Raw genomic sequence first — 26,773 nt, forward strand, 5'->3', positions numbered from 1 at the left:
GCAGAGGGAGAGAGAGAGAATGTTAAGCAGTTTCCACGCTCCGTGTGGAGTCTGACGTGGGGCTCGATCCCAGGACCTGAGAGGCCTGAGAAAATTGAAACTTAAAAGCTTAAGTTATGGGAAACTGAAACCTAACCAAGCTTAACCAGCTTGTTCCGCTTCTGTACAATTGCTTGGCGCGCCCATGTATTCCTGATCAATCATTATTGCCTGGCACATCCATATATTCTTGATCAACCATTGTTACTTGGCACATCCGTGTACTCCTGATCAATCATTGTTGCTTGGCACATCCGTGTGTTCCTGATCAATCATTGTGACACCCGTACCCCCGGTTGTGGTCTGACCTAAAGGCAGGAACCAATCGAATACTGTTAAGTGTCCAACTTTAAACACCAACCAATTGCAGCTCTGTAACTGTGGAAAATTCCTGATTTCCCCATGACTTGTTTGTACCTGTCTATAAAAGGGGTGTAAAAACCTCTCTCAGGGCCTCTTGGCGTCACCGGCAACGGGGGCGCAGAGGTCCAGGTTCGAACCTGCAATAAATGACCCTTGCTGCTTAGCTTTGACTCTGGACTCTGGTGGTTCGTTTTTGGGGGTCTCTTAGACTCTGGGCGTTTCAGACCCTGGGATCACTGACCTGAGCTGAAATCAAGAGTTGGATGCTCAACTGACCGAGCCACCCAGGTGCCCCTACAAATGTGTTTTTTTTCAACTGTTGGAAAGAAAGCAGCAAAGACAAGAAAGGAAACAGAGAAGAGGTTTCAATCTTAAATGGCATGAGCATGAAGGGCTAGACTAAAAGGTGACTTGGAGTGAGTGGAAGGGTGTCAGGAAAAGAGCCAGGAAGACATAAGGCAGAAGAATACTGCAGATGGAGGGAGCAGTGAGCACAGGGTCCCTGAGGCAGGAACGCAATCGGCTGGAGCAAACAGAAAAGATGAGGAGAATTGCAGGAAATGAGATAAGACGGATATGCAAAATCAGATGGGTCAGAAGCTATCACAATGCCTTTACTTGAAGCGAGGCAGGAAGTCTCTGGAAGAATTGTAGACAGGATTAACAAGATCCTTTCAGGAGGCTCACTCTGGCTGCTAAATAGGGGAGCAAGGGAGGGACCGGGGAGACTACTTAGAGTGCAATCACAACGACAACACTGGGGGGGGGGGGGGGACTTATCTATGTTCCGGCAAACGTGTATGGGGTTTCAAGTGCTTGGTTACAGTGCAAGGTCTTAATATGTCACGGATGCCTTGCCCTGGAATATATGTCTATAGGATACGAAATGTACTCTGGGATGTTAAAACAACCTTGGAAGAAATTGAAACTGTATGACTAAAACAAAAGTAACAACAGATACTTTTTGTTCATTCCCTTTCCAGAGAAAAATGCATGTGATCAGAGGAAACACTTTATCTCAAGTTTCTTGTTCTTTGTAATTTACAATTATATGCTATAGGTAATATATGTAACATGTTTATAGTACGCAATAGATGTGACTGTATCAATGTAACTATGACTCCATTACAGTTATATTTAAATAATCTTGAGAAACAACTACAAACAAGCATCACACACACACAGGGGTGTGGATGTTGCTTACCTTTTCCAAATCTGGCTCACGCAGAGCTAAGGCCAGTTCATTATTATCCATCACTGATGCGGCTGCCACATCCAGGGGTGTTGAACCTCTCATTGCTGGTGAGGCTGTTAATTCAAACAACGTTGAGACAAAACCCAGATTGTGCGGCAACCATGAAGGCTATATAAAAACATACTTTCCCTCAAAATTTCATTTCTAAATACAACACATACTGCACTAATCTAAAATTAATTTCCATTAAAGTTTAATTTTTAACTATAATATATTCTTTTTATCTCAAAGATGAAATAAAAGCCACGAATTTACTTACCAAGACCAACACTGCTGTTCTCCAATAAATAGCTGAGATGGTCAAACATAGCTTTTTGATTCTGCCGACTTATACGACAGAAGTAACAAAGAAAACGGCAACAGTTGGCCACCATCTTGGGAAAAGTGATTTCCTACATAAAGAGCATTTAGTTAGCGGTGAGAGCCAATGGTCTTCAGAAAACTGAGTTCAGAAGCTGAGATCCAATCACACTGTCATTCCATGGGTGCCCATGGGTGCCAAGCCTTCGAGACTGAAGACCATCATTTGTCTCGACTTTAACTCACCTAGTCTTTGAGCCATTGAAGAACAAGCCCAGCACTAATTTATAAACCTCATTATCATCAATGAATTGATCTGGAACTAATCTACAGGCAGCACAAACCTAGTTAGCATTCAGGCAGACTCAGTTGTGAGTCCTGACTACCCGTTAGCTGTGCTTCCTCGGGATGATATTCCGTCTCAATGATTCAGTTCTGTAAAACTGGATTAAAATGAATGATAATACTTACTTGAGGTAACATAGGGAAAGTTCAATGAGACCACTTGTGAAAAGTTCCACTACCTGGAACCACAGAAGGGCGTTCTTACCATAGGTGTTATTGTTGTTGTTTTTAAGTTTCCAGGATTCACACCTTCCCTGATTTGCCCGACTTGTCACTGTGATGAGCCCCTTGACCAGAAGGTCTGCATGCTAGATCCCATCAAATACATCTCCCCTGAGGGCCAAATCTTGTTCTAATATACCCCAGATGAATCCCTTGAGTCCCTCCCTAACAGAATACTTTATAAATATCTTTGTAAGTCTGTCTAACTGAACATGAGAAATATGGACTCCTTTCCATATTTTGAAGAATATATCTTAACATTTCCAAAAATACTGAAATATATTTTGCAAATCGTAGGTCATGAAATTACACTGATTCACATGAAGTTGCCTGTTTTATTACTCTTGTTCATTTGGTTTTAAAGAACTTTATTTTAATTTTGAATCACTTAAAAAATTAACTTTATAGTCTTAAAACAAATACTCCAGAGCACCATCTTCAAAACGTGGCCTGGATCAGGAATTTAGTGGAACTCACTGTTGTCTAAATCAAGGGGAATGTCTGGGTCTGAAGAACATGTTTTGTATTTTGGACTTTTTATGTAATGGACATTAATTTATAATTCAGAATTTTGAAAAGTTAGCATAGTATTAACGTTTAAAGTTTCTAAATAACCACTAAATGGGAATAGTTTAGGAGACAGAAAATTACACGGTATAAGATAGAAACTGTTGCCAATATCAAAGGAAAAAAATAACTAGCATATTCAATTCTCAATCTATAAGGTTTTATTATGGTTTTTTTTCGAAAGCTATTCTTTAAAAAATAGTCCTCCTAAGAAGATTTAAGAAATCCTCATTAAGAATATGTAATGGATGCCCTCAGGAGTCATATTTCTTCGCATCTTAAGAATCAAAGGTTTTCCTTTACCTTGGACTCTCCACCTCCAAGGACATTCACCATGACCTCCATCACCGTCTCGTGCATCCCAAGTGCCCTCATGAGATTAGGGTGCTGGTAAAATACTTTATTATTCATGATATCCCTAGAAAGGACAATATAGGTAGGGGGGAGGGGAGCACAAAGGTCAGAGAAAAATTTAAATGACAATTTATCTGAGGTCCTGATAAATCTTTTGGAAATAATTCCTGGCATGAACAAAAAAGTAAGCACAATCATGATTAAAGTTAATAAAAGCAAAAGCTAATAAGCATAATTAATTGAGTTTTCCTCAAAAAATAATGATAGCCTCTCAAAAATAGTATACAAGTTATCTATTTTTTTTCCATTACAAGAAAGGTACTAAATATGTAAACATTCATCTATATGAAATATACTTTTGGACACTTATTCCTAATTTTATATATATCCAAACATCTGTTCAACCTTCTTTAGTATAGAAATATGAGTCACTGTTATACCATGTTTCTATGAAAATTCCCATATAAATTATTGATATAAAAACATCTATGCTTTTCATGTAGGTTATTTTTCACACTATATTCAATATTTGTATGTTTAATAACATTTTGTGTTATCATTCCAGAGAAATGCTTTTTTAAAGGAAACATATTCTCAAAGAGAAACTGAATACACATCAAGGCCAGGTTCAACTAATCTAAATCCAGCAAATTAAAATGGACAATTTGAAAAAAAAAAAAAAAGCAGATGATATCCAAAATGTTTCCCATTATTACTATTCCATTACATATTTTTATAATATGTATGTAAAGGCATTCCTAAGGATATTAATGTTTAGTAGACATTAAAAATAAATAACCCTTGATTTTTATTTGAACGTAAATTAAACCAATATGATTTTTTCTACAAAACACTCCTGTCATGGATGTAACAAGAAAATTATATTGCACAGCCTGCAGGGAAACAAACTTTCCCTTCATATCTGATCTCCTTTGACTCACGCACCTCTTGATTTAGTCATATGCTAACTTATAGGTACTCCAGGCATATCAAGACAATGAAATAGTATGAATCTTGTATAATGATTTTCTTTTGCCTTTTTTTTTTTTTTTTTTTTTTAGTTTTAGTTTTTCACTTTTGTTTTTTAATGTTTATTTTGAGAGAGCTAGAGAGCAAGTGAGACAGGGGCAGAGAGAGAGGGAGAGAATCCCAAGCAGGCTCTGTGCTCTCAGCGCAGAGCCCGACGTGGGGCTTGAACCCACGAACCGTGAGATTGCAACCTGAGCCGAAATCAAGAGTTCGACACTTAACCAACTGAACCACTCAAGTGCTCCTAGTTTTTCACTTTTAGTTGGGTTTAGTTCATCTTCAATAACAAGAGTCTTTAGATAGCACAACTCACAAAAATGACGTGGGGGCCAAAGACTAAAATAGGCCAGATCTATTCCGTGCAAGAACATATGGGGTAAAGAAAGGACTCCTTTTCCTTCACGGAAGACAGCAACACATGTAGCAGGAGAACCTTCCATTTTCAAACCACACTTGTAATCAATCACAGGCTGTGTTCTTTCATTAATTGAAATCGTTTTGCATGACCGAACTTTGGAAAATATTTAATTGAAAACTCTTGTTTGCCTTTAGTTCCAAGTAAATTGAGTGGATTTATAATTCTACCAATCAGTAGGCAGGTTGTCACTCATTAAACGTGTCCCGTGAGAAGTATGTCTCATACCACAAAGACGTAACTTTCTGTTTCAGAAATATTTTGTTTTATCACTACTGATTTATGTGTTAACAGCATATATTATCACTATATGTTCATTTGACAAGAAAGAGTTCATTTCCTAGAAGGCTTCCTTTTTCATTTGGTTAAGTAAGATCATTTATGTGCAAGGCCCTTTTGGGTTAGATATAAGTATTAGTATTCAAAACAAGATTCAGGGGCACCTGGGTGTCTCAGTCAGTTGAGCGTCCAACTCTTGATTTCAGCTCAGGTCGTGATCTCACGGTTGTGAGACTGAGCCCCATGTTGGGCTCTGTGCTGAGTTGGGAGCCTGCTTGGGATTCTGCCTCCCCCTCTCAGCCCCTCCCATTCACACATTGTCTCTTTCGCTCTCAAAATAAATAAATAAATAAACGATCAAAAAATAAGATTCATGTTCATATGATTACAAGGACCATCGAATTTGCTTTTGTTGTTTCGGTTTTTCTGTTCTCCTTCTTTTGTCCTGTTAGTATACTTATTTTTAGTGTGCCGTGATAATGATTTTGGAATAGAACCTTCCAGCATTATTTTAATGATTTCAAATACTTGATAGTTCCAAGACCAATATACAGTATCATGTTCTGAACTTAGAACGCACGTAAATAATACTACACAATCTGAGTCTTTCTATAATTTTTCTACCCACAATGTTATTTTTTAGGTCAAAGAAAACAGTAGTCATTCCATTCCATTAGTGTTTTGTTTTGTTTTGTTTTAAGAACTCTAGGTTTCTTTAACCCTTTTATTGTTTCTTTATACCCTATTTTATCCATGTCAGTAGTTATTTTCATTCTCCTCTTTAATATTTCTCTAACTAGGTTAACTGTTTTGGCAGAATGTTTGTATTCTCTATCATTTTTCAACATTTTACATTCAATTTCTACATCCAATGTTTAGATATTATTCTTGCAAATGTGATAAAGCTTAAACTTTTATTTTTGTATTTTCATATTCCAGAATTATGCAATCTTGTGAGTGATTCCTATATTTACGCATGTATACATCAGTTACACACTCAATAAAACTTACTGCTTCTCATTCTTTCTCTCTGAATTCCATTTCCTTTTCTCTAATGCACAGCCTTTAGAAGGTCTTTCGATGAGGAACTGTAAGTAAATATTCTGAAATATCTTTGTATTGCCCTCACTCTTAAATATGGGCTATAAACTCTGATCTCCAAATCTCCTTGAAGCACAAGTTCATTGTGAAGAATTCTCAACTGAGTAACACATTGTAAATTGATGGTTATTTTCTGTCAGAATTTTGACTATGGTTTCTCATTGAGTAATGATCTTTAGTTTTGCCATTGAGAATTCCAAATACTGTTTTTTTGTTGCTGTTGTTGTTGTCATTGTTTGTTTTTGTTTTCTTCTGTTTTTGGTAAGTATTCTGGCTTTTCTTTCAACTTAGTTTTAAGATAGTCTATCACTGGTTTTATGCAGTTTCCCTACATTCTATCCAGGTGGGTATATGGAACTACCTGTACTTGAGGATAATCTGTGAACTTGTGTTCTTCATTGATTCTGAAAAACTCAAGCCAACAGCTAGCTCTTCAAATGTCCCCATTTTCTAGATTATCTATTCTGTCTTTTCCAGAAATCCTGTTCACCATATTGTAGACCTTCTTATACTATCCTCTAGGTCTCAAAACTGCTCTTTTGCATTTTCTTATCTTTACCTCTCAGTGCTACAGTACTAAGTAATTTCCTCAGATCTATGATCCCACTTACCAATTTTCTCTTCAGCTATATCTTTCCTAATTTAACCAATTCACTGTTTTTAATGTCATTTAATGTATTTTTCATTTCTAGAAGTTCTCTTTTGATCTTTTCCTTTTTATATTTTCTTTTATTCTTTGTTTATTTTTGAGAGAGAGGGGGCGGGGCAGAGAGAGAGGGAGACAGAATCTGAAGCAGGCTCCAGGTTCTTAGCTGTCAGCACAGAGACTGATATGGGACTTGAACTCATAAGCTGTGAGATCAGATCTGAGCCGAAGTTGGAAGCTAACCTGACTGAGCCATCCAGGCACACCTCCCCTCTTTTTTAAATAATTTTTCTTTTTTTTTTAATGTTTATTTATTTCTGAGATAGAGGGAGAAAGACAAGAGTGCAAGCAGGGGAGGGCAGAGAGAGATCTTTGGATCCTTTTCAAATTTTCATGGACATTTTTCCATGATTTATTTTTGGAGAATTGATTTATCCTTTGTATTTTTACCATTTTAAATACAGTAACTTTATGTTCTCTTTCTGGCACTGTATTATCTGAAGTTTTGAAATAGGTGTTCTGACTCCACCAGTATTGTATCTGCAGACCCTTGCTTAAGGCAGACTGTTTCCTTATGTACTTTGCAATTTTCGATTGTAAGTTAACCACTGGTAGTATGTAGGTTTTTCCTTCAAAATTTCACAGTGATTTGAGGCCAATTTTTATGTTCTCAGTTTTGGGATCCTTAGGCTACACATGAGGTATAAACGTTAATCCCCAAATTCACACAAAGCGCACCTATAATGTTGAATTCTCTCCCCATTCTTTTTTCAAGGCCCAGTAAATACAGACAAAATTCCTCATTCCTGTGGTGAGTGTTTGTCTCCCCACAGAGTTTAATGTGTTTTTATTAACCTGTATTTTTATATATGATTGTACATTACTGAAAAATTAATTTAAAAAACCCTCTAAGATATATGCTGTATCATTGCCACCTTAGCATCTAGTTGTAAAATTAGTCGTTTTTCTAGTGAGCTGTAAAATATAATTTCTAGAAAAGCAACAATCTCATTTAATAATCATATTACAGGTGTATCTCACAAATATTGCAGATTTGGTTCCAGATCACTGCAATAAAGCAAAATATTGCAATAAAGCAAATCAAATAAATTTTTTGGTTTCCCAGTGCATACAACAGTTATGTTTATAATATGCTATGGTCGATTAAAAGCATAGGAAAATTATGTTTTACAAAACAGCATATGTACCTCAATTAAAAAATACTTTATTGCTGAAAATACTAACATTTCCTGAGCTTTTGGTGAGTCGTAACCACTGATCACAGGCCATCATAACAAATATAATAATAATAACAAAGCCTGAAATATTGTGAGAATTGCCAAAACGTGACACAAAGAGACACAAAGTGAGCAAATGATGTTAAAAAAAAAAAAAAAGTTGCCCATAGACTTGCTCGATGCAAGGTGGTCATAAACTTTCCGTTTGTGAAAAACACACTACCTGCAAAGTGCAATAAAGCAAGGCACAATACGATGCGGTGTGCCTGTAATCTAAGCAGTGTATCTATATTAATAAACGTACAGTGCACTTACTGGAATAAACCATTAGAAGGAAGACATTTATAAGACAGAGGTTGTAGTAGTTAAATAAATTACCCTAATCCACGAATCATAAGCTTCTCTTCTTCTTTGCCCATTCTTACACTCAGCAGAGAACGAATCTGACCGAGAGATGCCAGCAGGTTGATGGTATCCTCCACGGAGACACCATTTATAGTGTAGGTCTTTGGCAGAGCCCGGACCAGACCCCCAATGCCATCGTACTGTCGATGGAGCAACACAAACATGGCCCTCACCAGTTCAGGGTCTTCAATGACAGACTCTTGCGCCCATCGGACCATGGTCTCAGAAATCAACTGCTGAAGAGTGGCTGCACAGTCATTACGGATATTTTTTAAAAGGAAAAAAAAAAAAAAAAAAAACGAGAGAAGACAAATGAGTTGGGCATTTCAGCTGTACCTCTCATAGCCCCAGCCTAATACCAGAAATGAAAAGGCTAGGAACATTCTTTGAAGAAAAACTTCATTTAAACGCTATATATATATAATATATATATATATATGTCAGTCATATATATATGTCATATATATATGTCAATAAAAATGAGTTATGAACATGAAAAGGCAAAAACACACAAGCTTTTCCTTAACACTCATTCTTATAATTAAAGAATTTAAGCTGTTTCAGAACTATGGCCACTTTTTCAAAACTATTGTTGGCAATCCATAGGGTAATCAATATGAACTATTACTTCCACTTTTATTTCCTTTGTTGCATTATTTTCCTCCCAGATGTGACATCACCATACATCCTTATAAAGTCAGTCATGTGCACTCAAGGAACTATTTTTCTATCTCCTCATTTGAGCCATTTGTAATAGTGACCTCATATAATTATATTTTTACTATAATTTGGATCCCTAATTGTCAGTTAAAATGTCTTCAAAGGATTTGATTGTAAAGCTGTAGTCAAGTGAAAAGTTATTCTAATGTAAATTTGCAATGTAACATACAGTGTAATACAGACAAAAGCAATAGAACTTCCAAACCTCCTAAAAATAAATAATAAAAATATCAAAGCTAAGTAGAAAGATGCGACCAACTTAGACACAAAGAGGTACTCAATTCCTATCATTAACACACTGGCAGATTTTCAAAAGAAGCTGTTTTACCTGCTTTAATCTACACAGGAAGTAAAGGAAAAACAAAACCTACCAATTTTAACCAAACAGAAAATGTAGATAAATAGCCAGTATACTTCCACATGTCTCAAAACCAGGCTGATAATTTTAGCACGTCAGAACCATAAACCAGATAATAACAAAAAGCGTTTCATAGGAAATCTTGAACTCTTATTTGGAAGAAGGTATGATTCAGATCTGCGTGTGACACTGAACAGTACATTTAGAAGTAGTTGTATGGATGAAGGATTTTCACTGTAAGTTAATGGAAACGAAAAACAACTAAAATCTTCATGAGTTTATTTCTCTTCTTTCAGTAAAAACTGTTCATAAACCAGTGCTGCCTCACAGAATGAACAGAGACTTCGATATGAGGTAGCAAGTAAGAAGGATCTCATCAACCCACTACTTGAACCCCTCCTGGGCGAGTGCCATGCCTGAGACTCACAGCCTCGTGTGCTTATTCATTTTCTGAGTATAGGCTGTTACTCTTCAGTTAAATAGGATAAAAATACATCAGAAACGCGTAACGGTTCAGGAAATATCAAAGAACCAAAATATAGTTACAGATACTACCTAAACTTTAACAAAAAAGCTTAACTTGGTGCAAGAACATTTGAAAGTCAATAGCATAATATTTAGACATGAAAGCTAAATTACCCACTTTGTACCTTCTCTTGATAGTCCCTGATCAAATACCTAAATTTTTGGTCCTCTAGGGAGCCCATCCATCCTTATAATACTGCTTGCTACCTCTCCATCTGTTCCTACAAATACAGTTGGATGCTCCTATCTACTTCTGGCGGCCATAGACATCTACTTGAGAATGTGATTCTTAGCAGTGCCCGGGGGGCTCAGTTGGTTAAAGCACCTGACTTCAGCTCAGATCAGCTCAGGTCATGATCTCACGGTTCGTGAGTTCGAGCCCCACATTGGGTTCTCTGCTGTTATCCTGGAGCCTGCTTCAGATCATCTGTCCTTCTCTCTGCCCCTCCCCTGCTCTCTGTCTCTCTCTTCCTCTCAAAATTAGTAAATAAACTTTAAGAAAAAGAATCTGATTCTGAGAAGCTGCAAACTCAATTTTCTCACTGGCTCATCTAGTATGATGTTAGCTCAAAGGAGAAATAAATGTCAGCAGTTGGGTTGCTTTGCCAGTTTCCTTCCATACTGCTTACAGGACTTCTTGGAGCCACTCTCAACTGGTTTTTCGGCTTGTTTCTTCTTCAGGTATGTCACCTTTTCTACCAAGGACAGCAGGCGTCCTCTAATTGTTAAGTCACTGTTTCCATCAAGAGACCCATCTTCATCCAGCTCAATTCCTGGTGTGAGAAAAGCAAAGAGAACGAAGAAAAGAAAAACGTGTTTGAAAGAAATACATTTAGGAGAAAAATGCTCTGGTTTTGCAACTTATCCACGCATAGCTTAAAGCAATGCTGTCATGTCAAGAACATTTGACAAGACAGAGTTAAGCACTCTTTCACCAGCTCTCAGGTAAAATCCACACACTGGCCTCTACGTCCTCCTTTCTCTTTTTCTCCTGTTCCAATGGGCTCAGGGCTATTAGCAGCTGAGACAAATTATAAAATGAGACAGAGAACAAAAAAAAAAAAACACTCTTAAGAGTCCAGATCAATTCTGCTATTTACTCTGACCCTTAGGCTGACCCTCAGGCATGTCTGACCTCAGGTGCTATCTGCACAAACTTACAGCTTTGCCCTCCCAAGAAAATCTCCTGAACTGTCAGCCACCTCAGTTGCCTCTAAAAATCACAGTGGTATTTTAACAAATTGAGAGAAAAGATGGTAGGCATAATTAGCTATCCTAACCCAGCGAAATGCTTTACGTCTTAAGCAATAATCCTATCATTTTAGAGCATCCCTTTGTTTATAACAGATATATAGTATAACTTTTCTGGCACTCATTTAGTCTTCTTCATTCATAAGTTAAATTAATATGCAAGGTGATGCTTGTATTCTCTTCACTAAACTAAAATAAAAATAATGCCACTGGTGCTATATATCACTTAACAAATGACTAATAAATGACTAATTAATTTTCTTTCACTGGGACAGTTTGTTTGTATCACTGCTTAAAGGGAAAAAGCACCACATGTTGAGAACAAGTCAATTCTATTTTAAAAGTTCTTAGAATGAAAGGTGGGGAAAGCTCCCTTAATAGATTTGGGCTACTGACATGTAACTTAACAAAGGATTTCCTTAAGCATCAATTAATTTCAAAAGATATGTGCCACATTTCTTAGGCCAGTCCTAAAAAGTGCCCCACAACTGGTTTAAATACAACTATTTGTGATCAAATATCTTTAGACTAAATCAACCTAACTCTTATCTCTTTGCCAGAAGCATCTGGTTACATGTCCCAATCCCCCCTTCCCATTCCCTGCCACTGAAGAAAAAAGAAAAAATAAAAATAAGATGTTGGTTATTTCCTGCTTAGTACTAAAGCCTTTGTGATCTCTCTACTTTTTATGACTTCCCACACAGGGTCAGTTAACCATTTTGGCATAGTAAATATTCTTATATGGACTCCTAACAGGCATCATGTATATTTCTGAGCCTATTTACATTTATATTAACTTTGGTATCAGTACATGTGTATGAAAAATACACATTGACGGCTCAACAAAATTAGGAAAACAGTTCAAAACAAGAAGTTTGACAAGGAAACAGTAATCATTAAAACGAATAAACAGAAATCCTAGAGTTGAAAAATACAGTAACTGAAGAATTTGAGAGTTTCAAAAGTAGACTCAATATCCAGAAGAAGAATCAAAAACCTGAATAACAGGTCGATTGAAATCATGCAGTGTGACGAAAACCTATGAGATTTATGGGACAAAATGGAAAGAAACAATATTCACATTGTGGGAATTCCAAAAGGAGAAAACACAAGGGCCAGAAAGTATATTTAAATAATGGCTGAAAAGTTCCCAAATGGGGAGAGAAATGGACATGCAGATCCATGTGGCCCAAAAGACCCCAAAGGTGTTGAACCTGTAGAAGGCTACACTGAGACACATTATGATTAAAATGTCAAAAAGCAAAGGCAAGAAAAGAATTTTAAAAGCAGCAAAAGGGAGAAGTTATGTAAAAGGGATCTCCCATAAGAACACTGGCAAATTTCTCATCAGAAACTTGTCAGGACAGGAGAGAAAGGGACCACTTCTTCAAAACACTGAAAGAAAATAACTATCGGCCAAGAATTCCACACCCAGCAACACTGTCCTTCAGAAAAAGAGGAGGGATAGACACTTTCCCCAATAAACAAAAGCTAAGGAAGTTCATTACCACCAAATCTGCCTTATAGGGAATGTCAGAGGGAGTTCTTTGAATGGAAGTCAAAAAACTCTAATTAAGATCATAATAACACAAAAAGGTAGCATAAATATTACCAGTAATGGTAAGCATATAATCAAAATGAGATTTTACAGTAAGGTAATAGTGGTGCATAACTCATGATTCTTCTTTAAAATTAGCTTTTTTTAATGAATTAAAATATGTTGTTATAACTTTACGGTATTTTACATAAACCTCATGGTAACCACAAGGGAAAATTTTATAATAATTATACAAAAGAACACAAGAAAAAAGGCAAGCATACTTATAACAAAAGATATCAACACAAAAACACAAAATACAGCAGGATACATAAAAAGGAAAAGTTGATTTACAAAACAACCCAAAAAAATAATGAAATAGTAATAGTAAGTCCTTATTTGCAATATAATTACTTTAAATGTAAATGTATAAAATTCTCCAACCAAAAGACCCAGAATAGCTGAATAAAAATAAGATCCAACCATATGCTGCCCATAAGAGATTCACTTTAACCTTAAAGACAAAGACCAAGAGTGAAAGGGATGAAAAATGGCATTTCAAACAAATAACTAAAAATAATAATAATGATAATAATAATAATAATAATAATAATAATTAAAAAAACCCAACAACTCCCACCAAAACATAATCAAACCAAAATAAAATACCACAGGAAGCTATACATTCATCAGATAAAAGAGACTTTAAACTAAAAATGGTAAAATGAGGCAAAGAGGGTCATTAAATAATGATAAAGAGGTCAATACATCAATAAGATATAACAACTATAAATATTTATGCACCCAACACTGGAGTACTTAAATGTATAAAGGAAAAGGTAAAAAACAAAAACAAAAATAAAAACAAAACTAAATGGGGAAATAAGGAGTAATACAATAATAGGTGGGGACTTTAATACCCCACTCTCTACAATGAATAGATCATCCAGGACAGAATCAATACGGAAAGCATGGATTTTAACAACAGTACAGATCAAATGACCTAGAGGACATATAGAAAACATCCTACTAAACAACAGCAGAATACACATTCTTCTCAAGTGCACATGGAACATTTTCTAGGATAGAATACATGCTAGGCCATAAAACAAGTCTTAGTAAATTCAAGAGGGCTGATTATACTGGTTATCTTCTCTGACCACAAGGCATGAAATCAGAAATCAATGACAGGGGGAAACCTGGAAAATTCATGAACACAGGGAAATTAAACAGCATTCTCTTGAATAACCAATGAATCCAAGAATAAGTTAAAGGGGAAATAAATTTAATGAGACAAATAAAACTGGAAACACAACATGCCAGAATTTATGGGGGCAACTAAAGCAGTTCTATGAGGGAAGTTCATAGCAATACGTAAGTGCTTACATTAAGAAGCAAGAAAGATCCCAAATAAACCGGTGTAACCTTAAGGAACGAGAAAAAGAGGAATGAACAGAGCCTAAAGTTAGCAGAAGAAAGGAAATATTAACGATTAGAGAAGAAATAAATGACGTATAGATCAAAAAACAATAGAAAAGATTAACCAAAATAAAAGTTATTTCTTTAAAAAAAACCAACAAAATTGACAAACGTTTAGGTAGACTAACCAAGGCGGGGGGGAGGAAACAGGACTAAAGTTAACAACAATATAAATGATAAAGGAGACACTGTAAATGAAAAAATGAAAAAGATACCACAGAAATTCTAAAGATTATAAAAGGTTACGATGAAGATTATAAGCAAACAAAGTGGACAACCTAGAAGAAATGGAAAAGTTCTTAGAAACATACACCTTACCAAGACAGAAATGGAAACTCTGAATAGAGCAATTTAAGGAAAATGAATCCGTACTCAAATATCTCACAATGAAGAAAGGCTTTACTGGTGAATTTTACCAAACATTTAAAGAAGAATTAACAGCAATTCTTAAACTCTTCCAAAGAAATCAAAAAGGAGGAAACACTCCCAAACTCATTTTACTAGGCCAGCATTATCCTGACACCAAAACTGCAAAGAACACTACCAGAAAAGAAAGCCACAAGACATTATCCCTGACAAATAGAGATGCAAAATTTCTCAATACCAGGAAATTGAATTCAACAGCATATTTAAAGGACCATTCTCCATGATCAAGCATGATTTATCCCTGGGATTCAAGGATAGTTCAACATATGCAAAACAATCAACGTGATACACCACAATAATAGAATGAAAGAAAAGAATCATATGATCATTTCTGTAGGCATGTTGGAAAGAACACTCAACCAAATTTAACATGCATTCATGACAAAAACTCTTAACAAATTAGGCACAGAAGAAATATATCTCAACATAACAAAGGCCAATATGACAAACCCATAGCTTTTATTTCTCAATGGTGAAATATTAAAAATGTTCCCTCTAAGATTAGGAACAGAACAAAGTTACCCACTCTCACCATTCCTATTCAACACAGTACTGAAAGTCCTAGCTAGAACAATTAGGGAAGAAAAAGAAATAAAAGGTACATGAATTGGAAAGGAATAAATGAAATGGTTTCTATTTGCAGACAACATGATTTTTATATAGAAAATCCTAAAGATTCAACCAAAAAAAAAAAAACTGTTTGATCTAATCATTGAATTCACTAAAGTTGCAGAACAATATGTAGTGTTTCTATAAACCGAAAATGAAATTTTTGAAAAAGAAATTTAAAAACATCATTCCCATTTACAATAGCATCAAGAACAATAAAATACTTAGGAAGAGGTTTAACTAAGGAGGCAAAAGATTTCTATGCTGAAAATTACAATACATTGGTGAAAAGAAGGCACAAATACTGGCAAGGTATCTTCTGTTAATGGATTTGGAAGAATATTGTTGAAATGGTAATATTATCAGAAGCTATCTTAGATTCAATGCAATCCCTCTCAAGATTTCAAAGGCATTTTTTACAGAAGTAGAAAAAAACCTTTCTAAAATTTATATTAAATCACAAAATCCTCCAATAGCCAAAGAAATTCTGAGAAAGAAGGGTAAATCAAGAAGTATCACACTTCCTGATTTCACTAGAGTCATCAAAACAGCATGGAACTGGCATAAAAATGAAAAAATAGATAAATGGAAAAGAATCGAGAGCCTGGAAATTAACCCAAGCATACATGGTTTACTGTTAGTTGACAGGGGTGCCAAGAATACCCAATGGAAAAAAAGACAGTCTTCAATAAATGGTGCTGGGAAAATCAGATATTCACATTTAAAAGAATGAAACTGGACCCATATCTTAACCACTCATGAAAATTAACTACAAATGGATTAAAGACTTAAATGTTTGACCCCAAATCATGAAACTTCTAGAAAAAAAACATAGCAACAAAGCTCCTTGATATGGGTCTCGGTAATAATTTTTTGGATATAACACCTAAACCACAAGCAACAATATCAAAAATAAACACATGGGACTACATCAAATTAACTACTAACCAAGTGAAAAGACAAACCTACAGAATGGGGAAAAATGTTTTCAAACTATATATCTGATAAGGAGTTGATACCCAAAACATATAAAGAACTTCTATAACTCAATAGCAAACAAAACAAAACAAAAAAACCCAACTCAATTAAAAAATGGGCAAAGGACTTGAATAGACGTTTCTTCAGCTCCAAAAAAGACATATGAAAGGCCAAATGGTACATGAAAAGATGCTCAACATCATCACTGGTCATTAGAGAGAAGTAAATCAAAACCATAATCAGGTAGCAAAGCACCTCACACCTATTAGAATGGCCACCACTGAAAAGGCAAAAGATTAACAAAATGCTGGTGAGCATGTGGAGAACAGAACACCTTGCACACTGCTGATGAATTGTAAATTGGTACAGCTATTGTGGAAAACAGTATAGAGGATCCTCAAAAAATTTTAAAAATAGAACTACCATGTGATCCAGTAACCCACTTCTTAAAACATATCCAAATGAAACAAAAACACTAATTTGGAAAAAGAATCTGCACCTCCATGCTCATAGGAGCAGTGTTTACGATAGCCAAGACATGGAAACAATGTAAGTGTCCATCTGGAAATGAATGGATAAAGAAGTTGTGGTATATACATACTATGGAATATTATTTAGCCAGAAAACCGGGAAATACTGCCATCTGTGATAACAAAGACAGAACATGAAGGCATTATGCTAAGAGAAATAAGCCAGACAGAAAAAGAGAAATATTGTATGATCTCACTTATGTATAAAACCTAAAAACCAAAACAAACACATAAGCAAACAACAAACTCAGAGAAAAAGAAAGCAGACTCGTTATCAGAAGTGGGGAGTGGGGAGAGAGGAATTGAAGGCAACTGGTCAAAAGGTACAAACTCCCAGTTATAGGTTAAATAAGTACTAGGTATGCAATATACAGCATGATGACTATAGCTAAACCTGTTGTATGAAATACAGGAAAATTGTTAAGAAGGTAAATCCTAAGAGTTTTCATCACAAGGAAAAAAATTTTTCCCATTATTCTTCCTTCTAAACTTTTAATGCATCTATATGAGAAGATGGAAGCTTAGCAGAACCTATTATGGCAATCATTTCATAAGATATGCAAATCAAACCATCACACCGTATATTCTAAAATTATATAGTGGTGGTATGTCAATTATCAATTAATCAATCAATAACACATTTAAAAAGAGTTGTAAGTCACGAAGACATTACCACAATGTGTCATCAAATCTTCGTGAAAATCTAAGAGCTGGTCTCGGATTTCTTCAGGACATGGACATTCACTTTTGTCATCCTTAAAATTGAGAAGCATATTGATCTGAAAGTTTGGACAAACAAGAAAGAGGAAGAACAAGAGTAAAAGAAAAGTGAAATCAGGAAAGACACAGCAAAGATCATAAACACCAAAGATGTTCAATCTTTGAATATTCATAAACTGCAGTCCAAAAGATGAAAAGTCATTATCACTCAGTATAACAAATACCACAAAATAAATAGAACTATTCAAAGCCTCGCTTGTTGCAACACAGTTATATAATTTGCTTCCTCTTTTTCAAATCCACAATATGTTAGACCCTTGTATACTTACGGTTCTTAAATCAACTAAAATCTAAATGTTATTTTTAAAAATATTTTATTGTGCTTTTCCTAGATTTCCTTCTTTCTAGCTAATTTCTAAACTTTACTGAATATTTTAAAGAATTTTTTTTGAGAAGGATATAGTAGCAAAGGCAAAAAAATTCTAAATACGATAGAAAAGTAATATAATGGATAACTTGCTTTTTAATAACATTAATAGTTCAATTAACCAAATTCAAGAAACAATCCTCAATTGGTTAGCTTCAGACATAGAACTATTACACTTCTGAACGAAGAAAAGAAAGGAATGTTGCTGTTTCACAAATTCCCCCGAAGAAACAACTGTTTTCTTTTTAGAATTTTTTACATGAATTTTTTGTTTAACATTTATTTGGAGAGAACTGTAGATTCCTATGCTATTTTAAGAAATAACACAAAGAGATAACATATACCATTTACTCAATCCCCCCAAAGGTAACATCTTACAAAACAGTAGTACAGAATCACAACCAGGAGACTGACATTGATAGTTAAGATAGAGAACAATTCTACCACCTCAAGGATCCTTCCTGCTATACCATTATAACCACATCCACTTCCCTCCTATTTGCTCCTCATCCCTTATTCCTGTCAATCACTAACTGACTGTTATCCATTTCTGTATTACTGTCATTTCAAGAACGTTACATAAATGGAATCACACAGAATCATGCATATATTCCTATATGATCCTTCTGATGTCTTCAGGGTCTGTAGTGATCCCTCATTTCATTTCTGATAATTTGTGTCTTTTACCTTTGTCAGTCTTTTCAGTGTTTTGTAGATTTTGTTGATATTTTTAAATAACCAGTTTTTGGATTCATTAATTTTTTTTTCAATTGTTGTCCTGTTTTCATTTTCATTGATTTCTGCCTTTATGTTATTGCCTTCCTTCTGCTTGCTTTGGGATTATTTCACTCTTTTTTAAAAAAAAAATTTAGGGGCGCCTGGGTGGCGCAGTCGGTTAAGCGTCCGACTGCAGCCAGGTCATGATCTCGCGGTCTGTGAGTTCAAGCCCCGCGTCAGGCTCTGGGCTGATGGCTCAGAGCCTGGAGCCTGTTTCCGATTCTGTGTCTCCCTCTTTCTGACCCTCCCCCATTCATGCTCTGTCTCTCTCTGTCCCAAAAATAAATAAACGTTGAAAAAAAAAATTAAAAAAAAAAAAAATTTAATGTTTATTTATTTTTGAGAGGGTGTTGGGGGAAGGGTAGAGAGAGAGGGAGACCCAGAATCTGAAGCAGGCTCCAGGCTCTGAACTGGAGTCAGCCCGACGTGGGGCTCAAACTCACGAACCACAGGATCATGACCTGAGCCAAAGTCGGACACTCAACCAACTGGACCACACAGGCACCCCTACTCTTTTTTTTTTTCCCAAATGCTTGTGATGTCAACTGAGATTACTGAGTGTTTTTCTCTTTTTAAATGTAAATATTTAATGTCATAAATTATCCTCTCAGCACTGTGTTAGCTGTTCCCATAAATTTTGATATGGGATTACTTTCATTTTTTTCAGTTCATTGATTTAAACATTTTTTTAATGTTTTATTATTTACCTGAGAGAGAGAGAGAGAGATAGAGCAAGAGGGGGAGGGTCAGAGAAAGAGGGGATACACAGAATCCCAAGCAGGCTCCAGACTCTGAGCTGTCAGCACAGAGCCCAACTCATGAACTGCGAGATCATGACCTGAGCCGAAGTCAGACACTTCACCAACGGACCCACCCAGGCGCCCCTCAGTTGAATGATTTTTAAATTTTCCTTAAGACTTCCTCCTTACACTATGAGTTATTTACAATTGTGTTGTTTAGTTTCCAAGTATTTGGAGATTTTTCTGTTTTCTGTCTTTTATTGATTTCTAAGTTGACTCTACCGTGGTCAGGAAAAAGACTCTGTATGAAAAAATTTAAACGCTTTTAAATCCGTTTAGGCTGTTTAAGGCCCAGGATACAGTCCATCTTTGAGAATGTTTCATGGACACTTGAAAAAAAAAATATGTATGATGTTGTTGGGTGGAGTGTTATACAAATATCCAAAGACCCTGTTTGGTGATGACAGAGTCGCATTTTCCTATGTTCTTGCTGACTTTTGCCTAGCTTTTCTAACGATTACTGAAAGAGGAGTGCTGAGGTCTCCAACTATCATTGTGTATTTATCTACTTCTTTCGGTTCTGTGTGGACTTCACATATTTTTCGGCTGTAGGCAGTACCTGTGCATTTGCCTTCTTGGTAGGTTCTTATAGCATTGTGTAATGATCCTGTCTGCCTCTGGTAATTTCTTTACTCTGATAGAGTCGCTCTTACTTTCTTTCAGTGTTTCATAATATATCTTTTTTCAACCTTTCACTTTCAACCTATCTACATCATTCTATGTGACATAAACTGCTCCTAGAAATACCTCATCAGAGAAACATCTCATAGACGTAACCTAACAGCAGATGGTTAGGCCAAGTTTTATATAATCCACTCGGCCAATCTCTTTTCATTGAAGTAATGTTCAAGCCTTTATTGATATGACTTAAGTCTGTAATTTCATGTTTTTTGTTCTGCTTTATTTTTCCCAACTTGCTGTGGGTTCCTTGAACTATTTTTAGGATCTCGTTTTGAATTATCCCTGGCATTTTTTTTAGTATATCTCTATGCATAGTTTTTTTTAGTGGTTGCTCTGGATATAACAATATACGTACATAATTCATCACAGCCTACTGGCATCAACATTTTACCAGTTTGAAGCACAGAAAACTCATCTCCCTTTTATACCCCTTATCCTCCTTCATTTAAAATACAAATGTCTTAAATATTACCTATAAATACATCTAGAACACAGCAGAGAGCTTTATCATTTTTGCTTCATCCATCAAATACAATTTAGAAAACTCAAAAGGAGGGGCGCCTGGGTGGCTCAGTTGGTTAAGCGTCCAACTTTTGGTTTTGGCTCAGGTCATGATCTCATAGTTTGCGAGTCTGAGCCCCTCATCAGGCTCTGTACTGTCAGCGCAGGGCCTACTTCAGATCCTCTGTTTCCCCCTCTCTCTCTCTCTCTCAAAAATAAACATTTTAAAAAAAAGAGAGAGAAACTTGGGGGGCCTGGGTGGCTCAGTCGGTTAAGCGTCCAACTTCAGCTCAGGTCATAATCTCACAGTTCTTGCATTCGGGCCCCATGTCGAGCTCTGGGCTGACAGCTCGGAGCCTGGAACCTGCTTCAGATTCTGTGTCTCCCTCTCTCTGTGCCCCTTCCCCGGCTCATGTCTGTCTGTCTCTCAAAATAAATAAATAAATAAATGAATAAATAAACATTAAAAAATTTTTTAAAAACAGAGAACCCAAAACAAAAGGGAAGATACATTGTATTTATTCCTATTTTAATACCTTCCATTGTTCTTTCTTCATTCCTGATTTTCCAAATTTTCTTCTATTGTCATTTTCTCTCCATTTAAAGGACTTCATTTAGGCTTTCCTTCAGGGTTGGCCTGCTGTAGTCCAAATCTCATTCTTTGCCTCCATTTGAGAATGTCTTGATTTCCCCTGCATTCCTGAAGGATATTTTCATTGCCTATAGAGTTCTGGGTTTTCAGTCTTTTTTTCAGTTGAAAACCAGTGTGCTGCCTCCATCTGGCCTACATGATTTGTGATCTGAAATCTCGGTCACTCACATTGTTTTTTCCCTCTAGGTGTCATTTCTTTCTCACTGCTTGTGAGATTTTTTTCTGTGTCTCTCGTTTTCAGAAGTTGGACTATGGTATATCTTGATTTAGATATCTTTGGGTATTCTGTTTAGGGTTTATTCAGCTTCTTGAGTCTCTCTCTCTCTCTCTCTCTCTTTATAAGTTTCTTTATTTATTTTTGAGAAAGACAAATAGTGGGGGATGGGCAGAGAGAGAGAATCCCAAGCAGGCTCTGCGCTGACAGCACAGAGCCCGACTCAAGGCTTGAACTCACAAACTCACAAACTTGAAATCACAACCTGAGCTGAAATCAAGAGTCAGACACGTAACCAGCTGGGCCACCCAGGTGCCCCTTGAGTCTTTTTCTTTGTATCTTTTGCCAAACTTGAAAAGTTTCAACTTTTATTTTTTCCAAGGTTTTTTTTTTTTTCAGTTCCCCCTCTTTCTCCTATTCCTAGGACTCCAGTGTCACAAACGTTTGATGTTTTGTTATATTTTCACTGGTTCTTAAAGCTTTATTTTCTTTTCCAGTTTGTTTTCTGTTCTTCAGACTGGGTAGGTGATTCTTATTATTCCCTCTTTAGTTCAATGATTCTTTTCTCTGTCTCCTTTCTGCTGTTCAGTGTATCCATTAAAGGTTTCTTTATTTTGGCTATTTTTCATTTCTAAAATTTCCATTTGGTTCTTGTTCCTATCTTTCTTTCTTTGTGAAGACTTTTTTTTTTTTTTTTCCATTTGGAAGCTTTATGATGGCTGCTTTAAAAGCCTTGTCAGAGGGGCGCCTGCGTGGCGCAGTCGGTTAAGTGTCCGACTTCAGCCAGGTCACGATCTTACGGTCCGTGGGTTCGAGCCCCGCGTCGGGCTCTGGGCTGATGGCTCAGAGCCTGGAGCCTGTTTCTGATTCTGTGTCTTCCTCTCTCTCTGCCCCTCCCCTGTTCATGCTCTGTCTCGCTCTGTCCCAAAAATAAATAAAAAAACGTTGAAAAAAAAATTTAAAAGCCTTGTCAGAGAAACTGAAATCTTCATGAGCTGGAGATCATCCGAGTTGGTATCTAGTGATTGTCTTTTTTCATTCAAGGTTTTCTTGGTTCTTGATATGATGAGTGATTTTTTTTTTTTTAACTGAAACCTGGGCATTTTGGCACTATGAGACTTCTCGATCTTAAATTTCTGGCTTCTTCTGACAGTAGCTAGCAGGAGAAGAGTTTAACCTGCCCTGTTCCTTGTTACTTCCAGGTGGGAGCGGAAGACCATTTCCCCACTCGGCCTCCACGAGCACTTGAGGAAAGAAGGTCTTGTTCCCACTGGGCAGTTTGGGAGACCAGTTCCCCCTAGACCTGTACCCACACAACCCCGGCTGGAAAGGGCAAGAGTGCCTTGGTACTTCTCCCTCCCTAGCCTCAAATGACACTTTGGAAGACGCAAGCCTCATTACCACCCAGCTGGGAAAAGTCTCAGCTCCTCACAGTTCCAGCCGGGGCGCCTCATTACAGCCTGATGAGGGTGGCAGGCTAGGCTCCCACTCAGTCTTCGCTGGGTGGGGCAGTTTGGACTGGTGTTTGGCTGATGTAGTACGGTTAGTACCTAAAAGCTTTCAGTTTTGCTAGAGAGATGGTTTGCTTGGTCTTCTGGCTGGACAAAGAAGGCTTTTGTCGGGGCTTTTCCTGTCGGTGCCCATCAGCATTTCTGGGTTGCCAGCTTCTTTAGCTCCAAGTCTGGCATAGATGAGGGGAAAAGAAAATCCAGGGGACTCGCCACCATGTTGTTTCTCAAGTCCCAAGTTCCATAGTCAGTCTCCTGTTTTCTATCTTTCAGAGTCTTTGTATGTTGTCTTTTATGTAATTTCCAGGGTGACAGTTGTACTTAGAAGAACAGGGAAAGGCACATGTACTCCATTTTTCTAGAAGCAGGAGCTCCCAATAGCGGTTTAACGAATGGAGTGGATTTGGGGGAGCCTGGTCTTGTTTTCTGCTCCATAAATGCTATTTGTGGCAATAAACAAAATTCCATGTCCCTTCCCTCAAAGAAATTACATTCTGGTGAGAAAACAAATTCTTCAATTAGTCCACAAACATTTTCATTTGGAAATATCTTGATACATAGAGAAAAGGTCAGGGTAAGATACTGAAGATAGTGTGCATCCCATCTGGAAGTAGATTCTAGACCAGCTAATTGTTTAGTTCAGGCATGTGCCCTTGATTCTGCTGTACCTAGGCAGATCTGGGTGTGGATATCATAAACAGGTGATCAATCTCTCAGCAAGCCTGGCAGCAGTAGTGACATTTGGTCTTTCAGGAGAGACCAAACAGAAAAGGTCTGACATTGAGTCACAGAAGTGAAGGGTTCTTTTTCACTGGGTGGTGCCAGGTCAGCCAAAGAAGATCCACTTGTGGTTGGATATGGTTTCTTTTTTAATTAATTTTTTTAATGTTTACTTATTTTTGAGAGAGAGACAGACAGACAGAGTGTGAGCAGAGAGACAGGGAGACACAGAATCCGAGGCAGGTTCCCGGCTCTGAGCTGTCAGCACGGAGCCCGACATGAGGCTCAAACCCACTGTGACCTCACGACCTGAGTCGAAGTCAGACACTTAACCGACTGAGCCACCCAGGAGCCCCTGGGTACTGTCTCTACATGTGGAACTTCAGAGTCTGGCACACAGGTCTCCTCGAAGAGTCTATGGTACACATGATACCTTTTAATAAATCTCTCATTTGTTTAAACTGAGAAGATTTTTCTTTTCCTTTTGGTGAAACTAAGAATTACTAAATCCACTTGGCCAGTTTAAGGAGAACAGGGGAAAAAAAAAAAAACACTTGTCATTTATACTGTAATTTCACGATGTACGGATCCTGAATGAACTAAAGCCCAAAGTAAAAAGGGAAGAATTTCCATTTCATTCTTGTACCTGTTCCTGAGGTGGGGATCGAAATTCCTTTGTCTTCCTGGCAGTGAGCGCGGCCGACATGTTTAAAGCTTGCATAACTTCATTGTAACGGAAGCGTTGATTGTCTTGGAGCTTGGCTACAAAGTCATCTGAAAAGGCCACGATGGCTTCTATCCGGTGTCGGACCTGGCAGTCACAGAGGTACTGGAGCAGCAGACACATCTGAAAAGATGATGAACAAGACATCAGGGGTGAATTCAGGAATCTTAAGTAGTTAATGTGTACCTGTGGCAGACACGCTTAGTATCAACTCTTCTATGAACAGAATTCTGATTCTGTGCAGGCAGCACTGTGCTTGGTCCCAGGGGATAAAACCTACAATTTTTCTAAGCTTAAAAGGGTAAATGCATGCCCCGTTGGTGGACACTTACTGCCCTGGCCTCCTCGGCAGCTACCGGGGCTATGGCAAATGAGATATATAAGGCGAACTCAGTGAGGAGGAGTCTTGTGGGAAACATTTCACACCAATAATAACAGACTAGAACACTCTCTTTTCAAATTGGGTTTAACTGGGTAATGAGTGACATGATTGTTTCACTTTAGGATGAAAACCGCAGACTGAGGAGCACAGGAAAATATTAAGAGCTGGCTTCCTGAGGACATTATTGAGCTCCTATACTAATTCTAGAACTCTGCACCTCCAGACTCTGCATGTAAATTAATTAAGTGGTTTCACTGTTCATTCATTAAATGCCGAGTTGGGTATTCTCCAACCGGAAGTCAAAAGGATTTAAGCGTATTTATTTATTTGGAGAGAAAGAGAAAGACGGCACAAGCAAGGTAAGGACGGAGAGAGAGGGAGAGAGACAGGGAATCCCAAGCAGGCTCTACGCTGTGTGAAGCCCGACACAGGGCTTGAACACATAAAGTGCAAGATCAAGACCTGAGATGAAACCCAAAGTCAGATGCCTAACCAACTAGCCACCCAGGCACCTCAGCTAAAAGGATTTTTAACTGAGAGAATATGTTGGTAGAAATATGCCTACAAGAGAACACTCTGCCCATGTTTCGGAAAGCATTTAAATATACTTAATACCAATTGTGATATAAATACAAAGCAGTGTTAAAGGGAACTTTAAAACCACAACAGGGACATTTCTGCCAATGCCAGCTCTGAGGTAGCCCTAGCCTCCACTCCCCTCTTCATCTCCTTCACCCCACCCCAGTGCAAGCCCCGTCCCCTTGGGTCTGGACCAGCGTGACAGCCTCTCAACTGAGTGGACTCTGGAGGACTCGCTCTTCTCCTTATCAGTTTTCATCACAGCAGCTACAATTAAATTTTTCGAATCAAATTCCCTTGTTAAAATTATTCAATGGTTGGGCCGCCTGGGTAGCTCAGTCGGTTGAGCATTCAACTTCAGCTCAGGTCATGATCTCCCTCGCGGGTTCAAGCCCAGCATCAGGCTCTGTGCTGACGGCTCAGAGCCTGGAGCCTGCTTCTGATTCTGTGTCTCCCTCTCTCTCTGCCCCTCCCCTGCTCATGCTCTGTCTCTCTCTTTCAAAATAAATAAACATTAAAAAAAGTTAAAGTCTGTCAAATGCCTGGATTCTATGTTACCTGCCTCCTGCCTATCTCACCCTCTTTCCTTAGCTAATTAGGTTAAATGGCCTTTTTCTGCCTCAGAACCTTTGTTGTGCTCTGTGCTAAAAGCTCCTAGAACACTCTTCCTACTCCTTCTTTACATCTACTGGACTCCAGCTCATCCATCTGAACTCCAATTAAAAGTCACCATCTCACAGAGGACTCCCTCACCTTTCTCACGGTAATCCAGTTGAGATTGTCTTTTTTCTAGTAATTCATTCTTTTCCTTCAGATCATTCAATGCAATTATCAATAAAATATTTTAACAGAAATAGATAAATACATGTATATTTCCCTTAGAGACTGTGAATGTCTGGAAGGTACAGCTGGCAAGTTTTTCCTCCACCCAGAACCACACGTCTGGCTCAAAGGAAGACCTCAATCAATGTTGACTGAGGACTGAAAAGTAAAAGAGCCTGTCAATGATGCAAACATCAAATGGACTCTTACGGACTGAAGACATGTTAAGAAAGGATCTTTCAGACATCTTGATAAGCACAAGAAACAGGCAATGTCTTTAATTCCTTAGAAACAT

General features: G+C 37.3%; 1 protein-coding gene across 1 annotated transcript in view; it reads right to left on the minus strand.

The window, feature by feature from the left end:
* The window catches only part of RYR2 (ryanodine receptor 2), a 756,803-nt gene that overhangs the window by 211,066 nt on the left and 518,964 nt on the right, over nt 1-26,773 (minus strand). The window contains exons 38-44 of the mRNA XM_047824653.1: nt 24,618-24,818; nt 17,645-17,750; nt 10,791-10,934; nt 8,532-8,805; nt 3,395-3,509; nt 1,917-2,049; nt 1,607-1,710 (exon numbers count right to left, since the gene is read on the minus strand). Of these exons, the coding sequence (XP_047680609.1) occupies nt 1,607-1,710; nt 1,917-2,049; nt 3,395-3,509; nt 8,532-8,805; nt 10,791-10,934; nt 17,645-17,750; nt 24,618-24,818 (1,077 nt within the window). The remainder of the gene's footprint in view (nt 1-1,606; nt 1,711-1,916; nt 2,050-3,394; nt 3,510-8,531; nt 8,806-10,790; nt 10,935-17,644; nt 17,751-24,617; nt 24,819-26,773) is intronic.

Source organism: Prionailurus viverrinus, chromosome D2, assembly GCF_022837055.1.
Source record: "Prionailurus viverrinus isolate Anna chromosome D2, UM_Priviv_1.0, whole genome shotgun sequence".
NCBI lineage: Eukaryota > Metazoa > Chordata > Mammalia > Carnivora > Felidae > Prionailurus > Prionailurus viverrinus.